Source organism: Gavialis gangeticus, unplaced genomic scaffold, assembly GCF_001723915.1.
Source record: "Gavialis gangeticus isolate Ggan-Ray unplaced genomic scaffold, GavGan_comp1, whole genome shotgun sequence".
Classification (NCBI taxonomy): Eukaryota; Metazoa; Chordata; order Crocodylia; family Gavialidae; genus Gavialis; species Gavialis gangeticus.
This window is the reverse complement of record NW_017729011.1, coordinates 16,994,236-17,009,590: the sequence shown is the minus strand read 5'-3', so window position 1 is coordinate 17,009,590 and position 15,355 is coordinate 16,994,236. Positions and strand designations below refer to the sequence as shown.

At 52.7% G+C, this 15,355-nt stretch overlaps 2 protein-coding genes across 5 annotated transcripts in view; both read right to left on the bottom strand.

Moving 5' to 3' along the window:
* The window catches only part of NUP214 (nucleoporin 214), an 80,266-nt gene extending 79,031 nt beyond the window's left edge, over nt 1-1,235 (bottom strand). For all 4 annotated transcript variants that reach the window (XR_002096217.1, XM_019510690.1, XM_019510692.1 and 1 more), the window contains exon 1: nt 1,159-1,235. Coding sequence is in view for 3 of the 4 variants with exons in the window: in XM_019510690.1 (XP_019366235.1) it covers nt 1,159-1,200 (42 nt within the window). In the remaining variant the exon portion in view is untranslated. The remainder of the gene's footprint in view (nt 1-1,158) is intronic.
* A 3,056-nt stretch (nt 1,236-4,291) lies between these two features.
* The window catches only part of AIF1L (allograft inflammatory factor 1 like), a 20,136-nt gene continuing 9,072 nt past the window's right edge, over nt 4,292-15,355 (bottom strand). Inside the window, exons 4-6 of the mRNA XM_019510297.1 lie at nt 12,248-12,289; nt 9,979-10,141; nt 4,292-7,098 (exon numbers count right to left, since the gene is read on the bottom strand). Of these exons, the coding sequence (XP_019365842.1) occupies nt 7,011-7,098; nt 9,979-10,141; nt 12,248-12,289 (293 nt within the window). The 3' untranslated portion in view covers nt 4,292-7,010. The remainder of the gene's footprint in view (nt 7,099-9,978; nt 10,142-12,247; nt 12,290-15,355) is intronic.

Here is a 15,355-nt window from a genome sequence, read left to right as displayed (position 1 = left end):
GATCCGGGGTGGAGGCCACACACCCTGCTACAATCAATCAATTAGCACCGTTGCTCTTTACAGAGCATGGTGTATGAGCTGATGAGTTCTTTGATAGCTGCCGAGTCCAATGCACGTGTGAGGGTCTGCCCACAGACAGGACACACCACCCATGCACTAGCAATGCTCTGAATCCGAGCAGCAGATTCTTTCCTCCTCTGATGCTGGTCATCACAAAACTTGATCCGGTCAACCCTGCAGCGCCTTGCTCATCTGCAAGCTGACTCCACCAACCAGAGCAGCACTCTGCGCTGCTTTCCCAATCAGCCACAGAGGTGCCAAAAGATGCCGAGTCTCCTTTGCAAGCATCCCGAAACCTGTGCAGCACCTGCCGCCTCTTTTGTAGGCCCTGCACGAGCTTCTGAGTACAGCACATTTGTCAGGATCCTGTGATCTGGTATCCTCTTGACATGACCAAGCCACCTGAGTCTCACCTTACTTATCAACTTTCCCACGAATGACAGACCAGCACCATTTAACACTTCCACGTTTGCTACCCTGTCCTGCCATCTTATTCAAAAAATTTGAGGCAGGCACCTGATATGAAAGCTGTTTAGTCCCCTGCTACAGAGGAAGATAACCCCCCACCCCCACCATGGGGACCAATCTGAACAGGGCGTAAAACTCCTTCCTGACCCCAAACCTGCCGTGGGTCTGACCAAGCAGAGGGGCAAGACCCTCCTGCCAGGTCTGTCTGACTTGGGTCCCTGTGGGAGCGCTGGCACAGCCTGGTCACTGCCAACTCATGGAGAAGTGGGGTTAAAAGAGACCTCAGGAGGCCCCCCCGTCCAGCCCCTGGCGTCCTTGTGACACGAAGACACCTTGTTGGCTCCAGAAATTGGTCTGATGACGTTTCACGTCCCTGATATGGCCACGAGCCCTTGGTGCCATGCTGCTGAAGGGGGCCACCTTCCCCTTCAGACCTGCAGCAGCCGGCACCCCCGAGAAAAGCTTTAATTCACCCAGCACCCCCGAGGAGGGCCTTGACCCCACCAGCATCCCCGAGGGGGGCCCTGACCCCCCACCTGCCCCTCCCCCACGCTGCAGGCTCCTGGGGCTCAGGCTGTGCAGCGCCGCGCACCCCGGAGGGGCCCTCGAGGCTCTGCCCCCCTCCCTCACCTTCATGTCGCGCTCGGGAATCAGGTCCATGTCGTCGCCCATGGTGACCAGGCCCGGCCGAGCCGCGGCCGCGCGCTACGCACTCCACTGACACTATCCGGCCACTTCCGCTTCCGGCCCAGCCGGAGGCCACTCTAGCCGCGCCGCTCGATGGTAGCTGCGGGCGGGGGAACTAGAGAACAGGGTGGGGAGGGGAGCGGGGCTGCGAGAAGGGGCGGGGCCTTAGGGGAGGGGGCGGGGCCTGCCCCTGCGGCAAACATTAATGAGTTTTACGAGCAGGGGTGCTGGTTTTCTCGGATTAAAACTCCCCACTTTTCGGTTTAAGAAAATGTAACCCCAAATGCACATTTTCCCATGACTAAAATGAAACACCACTATACCTATCTATTAATCTGTCTATACATACGGATCGATTTATCTATTTATCTATATATAGATATAGATCTATCTATACAGATCTAGATAGATAGATTTATCTATAGATAGATATATAAATAAACACACACACGGTGTTTCGGTTTAATCACAGAAAAATGTGCATTTGGGGTTTGTTCTTTTTAAACCGAAAATTGGGGATTTTTTTAAATCCGAGAAAACCAGGATCCCTGCTTATGAGCCCTGTTGACAAGCCCCTGGTGCCCCCAGCCCCAGGCTGCTGTGCCCAGTTGCCCCAGCAGGACAGAGAGGAACTAGAGATGGCCCCACAAGGGCAACCAGGGGGATTAGGGGCTCCCACGCAAGGAGAGGCGAAAGCCCAGCCTCATCGGTTGGGAAGAGAAACACTTGTGGGGTGGTGGGGGACGAGGGATGAGAGGGGTCCACACCACCCTAAATGGCAGAGAGGTCAGCCAGGATTGAGCGCTGAGTCTCTCTCGCCAGCCCAGAGTATGAAACAAGCAGGTCATCAGTGTAAAATGAACGCCAAGACGTTGTTTTGCACCCAGAGGGTCACTAGTGCAGGGAGCTGACTGTCCAGCCAGATTCAGCGAAAGGCCTGGACCTGTTCTTGGAGGGTCGCTGTTGAGCCTGGGAGCGTGGGCCACGGCCTCTGAAGGAGCTTCCTAAGACCTGAAATGCTGGAGGCCGCAAGAGAGAGAGGGACAATAGGGAATAACTCCTGGTCAGACCCAGTTCCCGCTTCCTTTCAGCATTCGCTCTTTGCCACTGCGGGAAACAGACTTATTTGTTACTTCCCAGGGATCGTGGGCTCTCCCCCACCAAGAACTAGAAGACTTCCTTAGGACAGGAGGCCTCTAAGAAAGTAACAACTAATTTCTTGGGACAAAAGAAAGGCAAAACAGGGATGGGAACAATGGTCAAAGGTCCAAAAAGAGTGCGCCAAGACGGCACACCAAGCAGAGCACAGCAGATATTGCCCGCTGGCTCTCGAACGTGTTCATGGAGCCAGTGGACGCTGCTCGGTGAGACGTGAATGGAGCAGGGACAGGAAAACAACCCCACAGTCCCTGGGGGCCCTGTGTGCGACACAGGCCTTTTGATGTACCGTTTGGGAACACGGGCCAAAGCTCAACACGTAGAGCTATGAGCCCCGCCTGGTGATGGGGGCCACTAGGGGCATATCACTGATTGTTTGGGACAACTCAAAGCCAAAACAGGGCCAGGAGCGCTGGTCAAAGTTTCAGAATGATTGCGCTGGGGGACAATCTTAAGGCGCCAGCTCCTGGAGTCCTGTTATGCACTCAGCAGCTCTCCAGCACCTGGCTGTGCCCATTCAGGGGAGAGTGTCCCAGCCACCCCCTTCCAGCTCCCAGCACAAATAGAAGGGAGGGCGCTACCCTTTTAATGGTGCAATGGGGGCTTGGCTGTGCTGTGTACCTGTCCCCACTGCTACTACTGAGAAGGCTGGTGATCCAGCTCTGTCAGCCACTACCGACATGCTGTTTTTAGCTGAATTTTTTCAGTCCAATTTGTGCTCTCCTGGCCCAAGGCATTTCCGTCACTGGCACCAGGCATCATTTGTAGCCTGCTGTGGTTTTATCGTAGCTCTTTAAAGTCAGCCAGTGCTCTGCTCTGATGTGCTGTAGTGTTTAAATGGAGCACAGAAGCACACGCAAGAGCGTGTGAAGGGCAAACGCAGCAGCGCTGCCTGTGCAATCTCATTAGCCAGCCTTGCCCCAGGACACCAGCTGTTAGATCCTACTTGCCTTTTTCCACACCTGAGGCCAACATCACCCCTGCTGTAAGCAAATACAATTGCATTAGTGCTGACCTTAGTGGCGTGACAGCCTCTTACGCTTAGGCTTGCAGCGTAAATGGCCACAGAGTTAAGTCTCTGACCACCTTGGGCTCAGGATGCAGAAAACTAATTGCTCAAAGCAGAGCCCAGTGCGATTTGCAGCCAATTGCTTTATCCAGAGGAGGCTTTACAGCAGGGGAAATTCTCTTCACTCGGTCCACCTGCTTGCACGAGAGGATTTGGAGGCAGCTGTAACACAGCATAAGTGTGCAGTCATTTCAGCCCATAGCAGGTAGTCCAGACAGTACAAAAGACCTGCTAGTACCAGCTAAGCTAGTTTCGCTCTAGCTCAAGGATAAGAGTCCTTGTTACAATAGTGCCAGGATGTCCGGATTACGTTCAATAACCAACTGAAGCAAGGGGGACAAAAATCTCCCACTGGTAAATCACTTGCCCTCTTGGTTCCAATTCTCCAAGACCTGAAGTGAGTGCTGGCCCCAGGGAAGTACACGCACTCTTTAGAAAGACTGTAGCAGAAGTCCTCTACTTGTTTCTCCTGCCCATGCTGGGGTACAAGGGCAGCTGTGCAGCCCTTTGCAATGCCAGCTGAGGAATCTGCCCCACATCTCCTGGGCCCTGCTTTGGTGATTTGCATTAGGATGGAAGGACTTGTCTTTTGCCCTTATTCTTCAGGGATGGGATGGAGGCAGGGGTTGTACCTGGAGAGAAGTTTTGTTGTTCCTGCAGTGGAAAACAAGCAGTGGTAACAGAAGCATTTCAGACAGATGTGCTTTGATTTAAGATTTCCACCTCCTGTTTGTATCCCAGGACAAAAGCGTGGGCCAAAATGAGTTGGCAGAAGGTAGGCAAAACCCTCCTGGGGGGGTTAGAACTCGGTTTTACCCCGGTCCAAACAAAACCAGGACATGCTGAAGCTTCAAGTTGTTTCAGAAGGTTTATTGTTCCACCTGGACAAGCCGAGCTGTGCCACCCTCATCTGCAGTCTCTCCCTCTGTCACAATTCCAAAGTTTTCATACAAAGATGATAGCAAGACATAAAAAAAAATTACAGCCCTTGGAAGGAGCAAGATGTCTAGTCAAGTTACAATTATTTGGACATTTTATTTATACAAGGATTTAAAAAACCACAAAAGTTAAAAGCTGCCAAGAACATAAAAGAAGAAACAGAGTAAGCAATGAAACCCCAGCAGCAAACAACCAGATTTCAAGAGTTTTAAGTAGAAAGCAATGATCGCACCAGTGTCCCGAATGATCAGCGCATGGTCCCAGCTACACTGGCATCAGGCGAGTCCTTCCCTGCCCTCGAAAGGTCCCAGCTCTGCAAAGACAACCTTTCCAATGTGCTGAATTTCACTCATGAGCATGGTCCCATTGTAATACATTTAAACAAAAGCATTTGTTTGTAAGAGCCCAGAAGTTCAGAGGCCAGCTGTATAAAGAAAGTAAACTCCCCCACAGCAAGGCTGGATGGATTCGAGGGGCTCAGACTGGACTCCTCTGATCTCACTTTCTCCTGCAGCTGTAGGACATCCCCAGCATTTTCTGTGAACGTCCAAAGCAAGACTAGCTGGGCTGGTTTTCCCACCAGGTGAGAGAGAACAGCCAATTTAGATTTGATTTTATGGAACTGAACTAACTGGCCACTGGCAGTGAGAGAAACGACCAAACTTCAGAGGCCAACTGCTTATTCACATTACAAGGAGCCTCCTAGAAAACCCAATATATTAGGAAGTCTACCTTTAAAAACTCAATAGACAGAAGCAGCAACAGCTTTTGCAACCAACAGTTGACTTAGTAGAATCATCTCCAGGGACATCAGGCATCCACCCCGGGCAAAAAGGGGCCCACCAAGATACTCGTTTGGCTCTGCAGCTTCTTCACAGATTCAACATTTGTGTTTGCATCCTTCAGTCAGCAGCCAGGAAAATTGCTATGTGGGGCCAGCTCTTGCCCATTGTCTCATTTCTGGCATGAGCTTCAGCTTATAGCCACCCAGAAATGCCTTGACATGTCAAGTAGCTCCTTTTGTAGTTTCCGTATGAAAAAACAGCAGTGGCATATTCCTGCCAGCAGCTTGCAGAGCACACTCTAGGCTTACTCCTACACATTCAGCAGGCTTAATATAGGTGGAAGTCACTGAGACTTTAGCTTGCCTTAATGTAGGGAGGATTTCCCCTGTCCTGCAGGTTTTAAGCTTCTATTATGCCCCAATTTCAGCCAGACATTTTAGCAGATCTAGAAACTTACGGGTTTACACCTTGATTCAGCCAGCAGGAAAGGCCTCTCCAGGCTCCTAAACACCCAAGCATCTAACCCAGCTCAATCCCAGGGCCAATGTATCCTGGAGCACGTGGTTTGGAGAGTTTCTCTGTTTCATGGGGACAGCTAGCTTGATGGGGGGCATTGATTAAAGCCAGTGCTTCACTTCCAATAAGCAATCCTTCACAACACATTAAGATTACAAGCTCCCCAATACCCACCACCATGCATTTCCTAATTTGCAATCAATTGCTCTAACACCCACAAGAGGCCTGTGCCTTAGAGGCTTGCAGGGTTCTCTGGTTTCTCCTTCCTAGTCTTACCATTGCTACTTCTATACAGACAGAAAGACAAAAGTATCCAGTCAGACCCCCTCATTTCTCACCAAGCCCTGCCGTAGCCTTCATAGCCTGACCACAGCAGTCAGCACCAAGGTTGGGGATCATTTATCAACAAGAACTCCCTAAGAGTGGATGCCAAGAGAGGCAGGGAGGCTGGATGTCAAAATTGGGGTCTGTGTTGGTTAGGGAAGAGCAAGCATGACTGAATAGGGACAGAGAGGAGCACTGCTGATTCAGTGTACCCGTGGCTGGGACCGTCTGGGATCAGTCCCAGGAGCAGACACTAAAGAACTATCGCTCAATATGCAGGGGACTTGCACCGCTTCCTTCCCAGCCCTCCAAGCTGTGATAATCCTCACCTACCCGCCCTTCTCCCAGCACCTAGCCTCCAGGAGCTGTCCCCCCGCACATCTCATGCAGGCCTCCCCCTTCCCAGTCTTCCTCTTGGAGACTTGGTACAGGCTGTGGGAGATGTGAGAGACATTTTGGCTGGCAAACTGCTGGTTTAGGGGAAGGGGGCAGGAACCCATCTGAAGATGGGAGCTGCAGGGTAAACTTCAGAAGGCACTTAACTCCCTGTGTCCCATGCGGCAGCTGCTGCTGGGGGTGCCCTAGCAATCTCTGGCAGCAAAGCCGTGTGAGGAGCGGGCAGAGATTCAGCATTCAATTCACCCCAGTGAAGGACCCACCTGATAGAAAGAGGGTAGCCCCTCCTCCCAGCTGAGAGATCCAGGCCAATGACCCTGGGAAGTGATCAGCAGTTTCTCAACTGATAAGTGAAGTTGGGGTTTTTTTTGGTTTCACGTTATGCCTTTACTACAGCTTCTCTAGCAGAAGTGACTGGCTGAGGATGCAGCGGAGAGGTGGCTATGTGCAGACTGGAGGGGGTCCCTGGGCTTCCCTTGTTGTTCCTCTAAGGCAGATTAGTTTACACCTAAGACTGTCCAAAGTAAGAGTAACAGACAGGTAACCTTCGTGACAGCCCAGCCAAGCAGCGTGGTGCTGACACGTTCTGCTTTTCCAGCTGATTGCCGTCAGGGAAGGCTGGCAATATCCCTCTCTGGAGGTGGGCCAGAAGGCTTTGGATTGTTTTCATTGGCTTTTCCTTCAAACATCATGACTCTGAAAAAGATAAGCAAGAGTGGGAAGTAAGAAAATTGGGTTATCTTTGCCTTATGGCCAAAGTCTACAGCTTCAGCTGAAAAAAACAACCCCAAAAAAACATAACGATGCCTTCCTCTTATGCGAGAAAACCTGGGAATCGAAAACCACCGAGTCAGGGCTTCTGGGTCATATCTTCAGCTTGGCTGCTAAAAAACTCACTTAACTTTTCCATGCATCTGTTTCCCTACCTGTAAAATAGGGAGGTTCCATACAGCATACACACACTATTGCTGGGCATGTCTACGTGAGACACTTACGTGCAGTACACTAATTAGCTGTGCAGTAAACATTGCGCATCTACACATGCACCGTTATTAGGCTGGAGTAAACTAATTTACTCCACAGCAGGTACTATCCTGCTGCAGAGTTTTCACTCCACAGCAGCCCATGTGCAGATGCTACCCGGGCTGGCTGGGGCACAAGGTTGCTTCAGTGCAGGGGCTGCCTGCCGGCTAGCCCCGCTCTGGAGCACGTTTGTGCCCCAGCCAGTCCCCTCCACAGCATGCTGAGCTGGGGGAAGCTGCCCTGGGCTGACAGGCTGACCCTTGGGGCCCCTTGCCAGCCAGGGCTGCTCAACATGCTGTGGTCCCAGGCACATGGGCAAACAGCAGACCTGGAGCAATAAACTCCGGAGTTAATTTGCTTCACATTAATATTCATGTGTAGATGTGCCCACTGTGTATTAAACTTAGCCAAGTATTTGGAGATCCTCAGATGCCAGGCTCTGAAGGAGGGCAGAACAGATGTTATAGCCTCATCACCAGTGATGCATTTAGCATTTTGAAAAAAAAAATTATTATATATGCTACTTCCTCAAATCAGCGCCAGAGGGCAGTATTGCCACCACGTCCAGCTTTGCAGTTTCTAAAGAAGCCTCCAAAATCCCAACTTCAATGCAAAGTTTGCAAAAGTTACTCACGTGCTCCTCAGCCCCCGGGGACCTGCAGGTTCATTTCAGGGGCCTGCTTCTGAAATTCTGTGCAAATACACTGCATATCTAAAGCACTTTGCGTGGGCAGAGACAAACCATTGGCATCTGGTTTGTTGAACCAAAACAGCCACCGCTGCAAATTGTGCACCCGTAGATTTGAAAGCAAGAATGAGCAGCCACTGTAGCTGTGCGCCAGGCCCGGAGGAGGAACAGCAGCTGGTGGCGCGGGGCAGTGACTGAACAACTCCAGCATGTTTTGCCACCATTGCCACTTTCTTCCCAAGAACTGGAGCGGCACCACTACAGCCAGCTGCCACCTTGGCTCTGCAGCTTTTGTTTCAGCTGGGGCTCGATGGAAACTTAAACCCAGCTGGAGGACAATGGCATGCCTGTTTGTGCATGTGCTGAAAAGGGACCCATCCTCTCAAACTCTTCAGCAGTGGGGCTGAAGATGGGAGGTGCTGAACAGGCCTGAGGCCGGCTTGCTTCGACGGAGAAAACAGATGGCCAAGAACAAGCCTCCAAGGGTTTAGGGAAGATACACAGGAAATCAGGAACAAATCCATCCCTGGGACAAGGACATCTGGAAACACTGTTCACTGACACATTTACACAAAGGCATTGAAGGAGACTTGGAAAGGTTTTTGCTGCCTTGAAATACCCAGCAGGTTAAGGGACAATATTTCTGCAGGCCCAGGGGTGGCCAGTTACACGGGCTGTACCCCCAGGGAGCAGGCAAGGGGAGTACCCACGTACCCATTGCACTGAAAGACAAGAACGGGACTAAGCTTAGTTGGTGGCCGTGAAATGCGGAAAAAAAAGAGACATTAGCAGGGCTGGGAAGGAGCCAGCAGACCCATCCCACTGCACTCAGCAGCCAAGCTGGGGCCCAGCAGCCATTTGTTAGAGCAGGGCTTTCATAGCCCTGTCAGGAGGGCACGAGGAGTCGTGGGAGGCTGGTACCGAGGGCTCATACCGCAGTAGACGTGCCTCCCCTGCCCCTCACCCACTCTCACATTCCCCTGCCAGACCCTAGGATGCCAAGGGATGAGGAAACCGCAGCACAAGGCAGGGATGAAGCGAGGTGGGATTCTGGACACGGCCCAAGGAGTGTGAAGAGGAGTGGGTTATTCAGGGGGGGGAAACCCTGCTCTCCCCCAACCCCAGAAATACCCGGGAGGAGGGAGAAAATGGAAAGGAGCTCTGATGCCAAGAGTCATTCACACAGAGGGGCTGGGGGGGCGGAGATGCAACACTAACCCTTTAGCCCCCAAAACAGTTCAGGCTGAGAGCAGCTGGAGGCAGGAGCCGGAAAGGAAATGGCTAGTTTCTTGGCAACGCCGTCCGTATCTTGCACATACAGTAGCCACAGCAAGGGAGCCCGCTTCATGCCTGGCCTGCTTGGGCTCTGGGAAGGCAGCCCATAGCAAGGATGGGCTGCTCGGTGTCCTGCACGTGCAGGTACGCTGCGTGCTTTAACCCTGCCATGACCACGTGGGAGCAGACCTCTCCCAACACAGCAAGCATCTCTGCCATGCCTGTCCAGCAGTGCGAGGGAAGATCAGACCAAGGATGGCCCTCTTCCTGAAGCCAGCCACGGTCAGCTTGGGAAGGTGGCTTGAACGGAGCAGGGACCTCAAAGCCAGAATACTTCAGCCTCAGGCCGCATCCTCCAAGCACCCTGTGGAGTGAGCCCTGGCCCCAAATGGGTACCAGCTCCCTTTGTGAAGTGCCCTCGAGGGTCTTGTCCCCATGCCAGCCCGTCCAGGCAGCCAGGTTCTCGCTCCATCTTTGCCTCTCCCTCCCCACTCTCCCAGGCAGAGCAGCTGGTGCCTGCACCAGGCTCGATGCCCGAAGCTCAGCTCCCAGCGACCTGTGCGTCCTCCCTCACCCCGCGGCACACTCACAGTTTGAGGACGGCGGAGCGCTTGCCCAGCATCACGTTGACGAAGTCCTGGTAGGAGATGGTTTCGCTCACCCCGCCCGTCACTTCCGAGATCATCTTCTTCAGCTCCAAGTGCGTCTTTGGCGCCCCCAGCTTCTCCATCATCCTTTTGACCGACATCAGGTCTGAGAGAGGGAGAGCCAGAGGGTCAGTGCTGCGGGGAAGAGGGCAGCAGTGCTCAACAGGGGTCAAGCCCTGGGAGACAGGGCCTTTCTGGACACGCTGGCACCATCCAAGGGCCATGCTAGGGAGAGCTAAGCAGGCTACACCCCAGAAAGGAGGTCATGTGCCAATAAGCAATAAGCCTGCCAGAGACGGAGCACCTGACCCCCAACACCACACTGAGGGCTCTCCTGACAGCCTCCTGGGGTGCAGCACACATGGAGTGGGAGCCCATGAACCCTAACTGCTCCTCCTGGCAATCAACAGCATGGTCGTTAGGAGCTAGACAAAGAGGCCATGGATGCTTGCCCTTGTCCTAGCCCTCAGACACTGTTGTAACAGGCAAGAGTGGTATAACTGGCCTAGGTGGAGGACGAAGAGGATCTCCTGGCAAATACAACGTAAGCCGCTGCAGAGCGGAAGCAGGCACACTGTAAATGCCATTACACAGACTGTGCCATGCCGGAGTCCGTCAGGCAGCCCAGGCTGGGCATCTGAGAATTAGGACAATTAGTTATGTTGGGAAAGGGGTAGGGGGAGAGACTGGCCCATGCAGAAACCCCACTTGGGCAGTGCAGGTGATGAAGGCACTGTTGCAGCCCCCTCTTCCTGGGCTGCAGCTTGTGCTGTATCCAGGATGCAAAGCAGGGGACCAGATGCCCCCCAAGAGCCAATTTCCAACTCCATCGGGGCTTGCTGTCTCACAGAGGGGAAACCGTGAGGGCCGTGCCTCCTTGTCTCCAGCCGGGAAATCTAATATCAGGATATGCCTCTGCCTCGTGAATGTGATGGCAAAGGGAGCCACAGGCCTAGGGACATGGGAACCCAGAGCAGTTGGTTCTGTATGGTCAAATTTAAGCATTGGGTTTGAGATCCGGGGATGAAGAGTGTCACAGACATGCTCAAGGTTGGTTCCTGCAGCAAAGGGCAACAGGACCTCTTAGAAAAGCTTCCCCCTGTCTAGCTAGTCCAGTGCTGCCAAAAATCACAGTGTAGGAAAGGGGTGGGGACAGGGAAAAGCAGCACCAATATTTTAGAGGCCAAACAAGAAGCAAACAGGCCCCTTGGAGCCAGCCCTGAACCCCTCCTGCATTGGCAGGGCCTGAGGTCATTTCCTTAGGATTGTTCAAGTGAGAACAATGAGCTGCAGCCTCCTTCCCTCCCTGTAAACAGCAGTAGGGTTCAAAGCCAGGTCCCCTTCTCCAGCCTCCCAAGTACATGTTGGGTCAGACAACAGGGGCTCTGGCTCACAGGAGATGCAGGATGACCACCCCTCTGCCTTGGTGGGGCTGGCTACCCAAAGCAAAGCACGGCACACCAACACTGGAGCGTGGGGAAGCCTGGATCCCGACCCCGTGGGCCAGACTCTTCTCTTATTGTGGGAAGACTAGCTGTGAGGCTACCGCTCAGTAAAAGCCATGGTACCTGTACCAGAACTGGGTCATATTCTTCCTCGCAAAGCCCGAAGCCACCTACTATCAACTGAACCGGGGACCAATTCATCCTCTGACCTTCTCCTTCCAGGTCTGGGGGCTCATTCTGCCCCTCAGAAGGGAGCCCTGTCCTACTGCCCACTGCACCAGCTTGGATTTTCAATAACCATCACAAAGCCTTGGGGTTTTGTACAGCTTTGTACCCCGAGGCTGCAGGTTAATCTGAGCAGCAAACCTGGCTTCTGGCTCTTCTCCATACTGCTGGGCAGGAGAGGGCCTTTGGGAGAAAGAGGGGGCAAGGGGGAAAAGAGCAGATCCCAGAACAGAGAGGAAAAGCAGGAGTAAAGCAGAGACCCAGGAGAAAGAGAAATGAAGTTTGAAGCCAAGATCTTAAGAGATGTCTAGAGATTGAAGCAGCAAAGACACCAACGACAGACAGCGGATGTGCAGGGACAGCATGCTCTAGGGCCAAAAAGCAGAGGAAAGGCTCTCTAACATTGTGCCAGAGACCAGGACTGGGAACCACAGCTGAGAAGGGAACCCGAAGAGCCCAGGTAAGGGAGTTTCAGTCCTGGTGAGCCCTAGATGGCTGCCCCCTTCTAGCCTACCAGCAGTGTCCCTCCAGGAGTCACTCACCAATCTCGCCTTGGTTATTCAGGTCAAACTCCATGTACTTCTCTGGAAGAAAGACACACAGAAGCAAGTTAGCAGGTCACAGCAGCTTCAAGAGAACAGCTACTAGGATGCTCACAGGGATGGAGAAAGCTTGGCTTGCTTAGCCTGGTAGGACGGCGCTGCCCTGGGGGAGCAGCAGGAAGGGGAAAGAGGGCAATACTGAGATCAGCTGGACAGGACAAAGTGCCACCATGGAGCTGCAACAGGGGATGCCGCTTCATGGCTGGGCACAGGGACCAGATCACCAAGAGGATACCCCAAAGAGTGTATATAAGTCAGGCTGTAACAAGGCACCTGCCCATCTAGTCCAATCCCACACACCTCCTTTGAAGGGAGAAACACAGATGCCTTCTCAGAAGACAAAACGCTTGGCCACGGGTGTCCGGCCAATTGCTGCACTCTGCCCATAGGGAGGAAGCGAGAGGCAGTATGGTCTAGTGGATGGGGGGATGCCGGTTCTCCTCCTTGCTCAGATCTGGGTTTTGCATTTGGGTCAGGACCACCTCTCTCTCCTCTCAAGCTGCTGGCCATGCCCTCCATTGAAGCTGCAAGCGCCCTGGGGAAGAATTGCCTTAGCAAATCTATGTCCAGCACCTAGCACAAGGGGCTATGACCTCAGTCGAGGTACTGAGCCCAAACAGCAGACGTGCCCAGCACCACCACCACCTGTAGCATTCACAGGGCAGAGCTCTCAAACCCTGGAAATGTCCAGCCTTTTAAAAAAAGCCCAGCATCCATGGGCTCTCGCTGACTTGAGAAATCCTTTGCTGGGGTGCCCCTCTGTGTGGGAGATGGAGAGGCAGACGACGCAGCACAGTGGTGGAGCAGATCAAGTTAGGGATATATATGAGGCTAGATGTGCACCTTGCTGGGGTCGTTTGACCCCAGTACTCTTTCCTGCCATGGCAGGGGGTCGGACTCAATGATCTGCTCAGGTCCCTTCCGACCCTAGAAACTATGAGGACATGTAAAGGTTACGGGTAGGAGACCAACAGACGTAGGTAGACAGCCAATTACACAAGTAACAGGGCTGGGTTTTCCCTGTGGGCTAGTTCCAGTTTCTGAGGAGCTATAATCCAGAATGGGCACTTCTCTATTGTGCATCCTCCAGGAATTCAAAGGGATATGCAAGAGGGCATGCCATGAATAATTCATCACCTCTTTGAGGCTCAGTGGCTCTTAAAGGGATAGCACTCTCTCTTCGGAGGACTATCCGCCCTAGTGCTTAGAGCGGACGCAGAGGGTTAGCAGCCATTACACAGCTCCATTATTAGATCCTCAAATGGTTCCACACTAACATCATTTTGAAGGCGGAGCTTTGGCATGGACCTCCTAAAGCTTTCTCCATATTACTAGCGCAGTCACATCATTCGCCAGGCCAGCGACTATCCCGACGATCACGTAGGACACAGTGGAGAACTGGGCAAGTGGTTCCTCAATTAAACCAGGACCCGGGGTCTCAAAGGGGCTCTGCAGCTACAAAAAGCCCCTTCAATGGGCCAAAAACCAATTAGGCCAAATGCCAGGTCAGAGGTTCCAATTAGTGCCCTAGGCTCCCATTCAGAGCTGAGAGGGTCACCTGGTGGGATGGCAGAAGGCTCATTAGCGCTAGCAGGAGCCACGTACATGCCATACAGCCCAGGGAACCCAACCCCCTCATTAGCAATCAAATGCAAGCATGAACTGGGTGTACTAAAGGCTTGCCTTCCCCACTGTGTTCAAGGACCCTTTTAGGGCTTTATTTGGTTGCTCTGGTTTCCACAATAGCCTTTGGAAGCTGGGTTTGGTAATACAGGGAATGCAGGAGGTTACATCATTCAGGGCAGTTTTACTGGGCCACAAACTTGGAGATTCAAAACAAAGTTGCCAGCTAACTAGTCACCAGTCACTTCAGTGATGCTTTCTAGCTAGGAACTGTTTCAACAGCAAGGCAAGACCGCGTGCCAGGACAGGCTGGGGAGCCAAGAAGAGGGAAGAAACTGCAGGCTCTCACATCTCTAAGGCATCAGGACAGTCCTGGCCTGGGCTGCAGCTGGAGTTGGGTATTAAACACACCACAGATACTGTTTAGTACTCTACAATGCGCTGGCTCTTGTGAACGTGCACTGTAGCCACACATATCCAAGACCCTGTCCGGCCAATTTCTGAAAGAGTCTTTTGGAGAGAAAACGTTCTGGACACAAGGATCTGGACTCTTGGCCGGCATATTTCAACCTGCTGTGGTGTGCAGGATGGCATTGGCCTATTTGTTATCATACCTTGCCATTGCAAAGCAAAGCACGAGTCCCAGAACATCTGGGTCACTGCTATGCTTCAAGTTGCTCTGAACTGAAAAGCCATTTCTGGGGATCGTTGTCCTTTGCCAACACGGACAGAGCAGAACATTATGACCTGGACAAAGCCCAGTTCCTCTGCCCTTCAGCTCTGTGAAATGCCCAGAAGCCAAGGTGAGGGGCACTATAGTGAAGAGACCACTTCTCCTCCTCCATCCGTGTTACAAAGCGTTAGGAACGGGCCGTCCCTTCTGCAGAACTGTTGCAGGATAACTTCTCTTCAGGACAACTCCTAGCACCGCTAGCAACAGAGAGATAGTAGCTTACTGCCCAAACCTAAGTAACCAAGGTTAAGGTGCTAGAGCCATGTTTCCTCCTTGATTCACACTTTGATTCAGCAAGCTGTTTGTCAGTCCCTGGCTGCAGCACCTGTACCCCCAAGGCAACAGCTGGCCACTGGCATGTGGGCTCCCAGGGAAGGGGAACACAGCAGCAGCTTCTGGGGAGCCAGTAAAGGCTAGAGCGACTGGTCCTAGCTGCAGCATCAGGGCCACGCATCCCACCCCCCGCATGTGTGTCACATGCTGTGTGCTCACACTCTCCTTTCTCCTTGGATGCTGTTGAACAGGAGTGCAGAAAACAGAGGTGGCTTTATCCCACCGCTCTCCGAGCTGGAGCTCACACGACCGTGTTCCCCTTTCATCCCATGCTGTGGAGATTCAATGAGGCGAAATCCTGCCCTTGTGCCTCCAGTGCATTTACACAAATGCCGGTTCTGCACGCTCTGGTTTGGGGG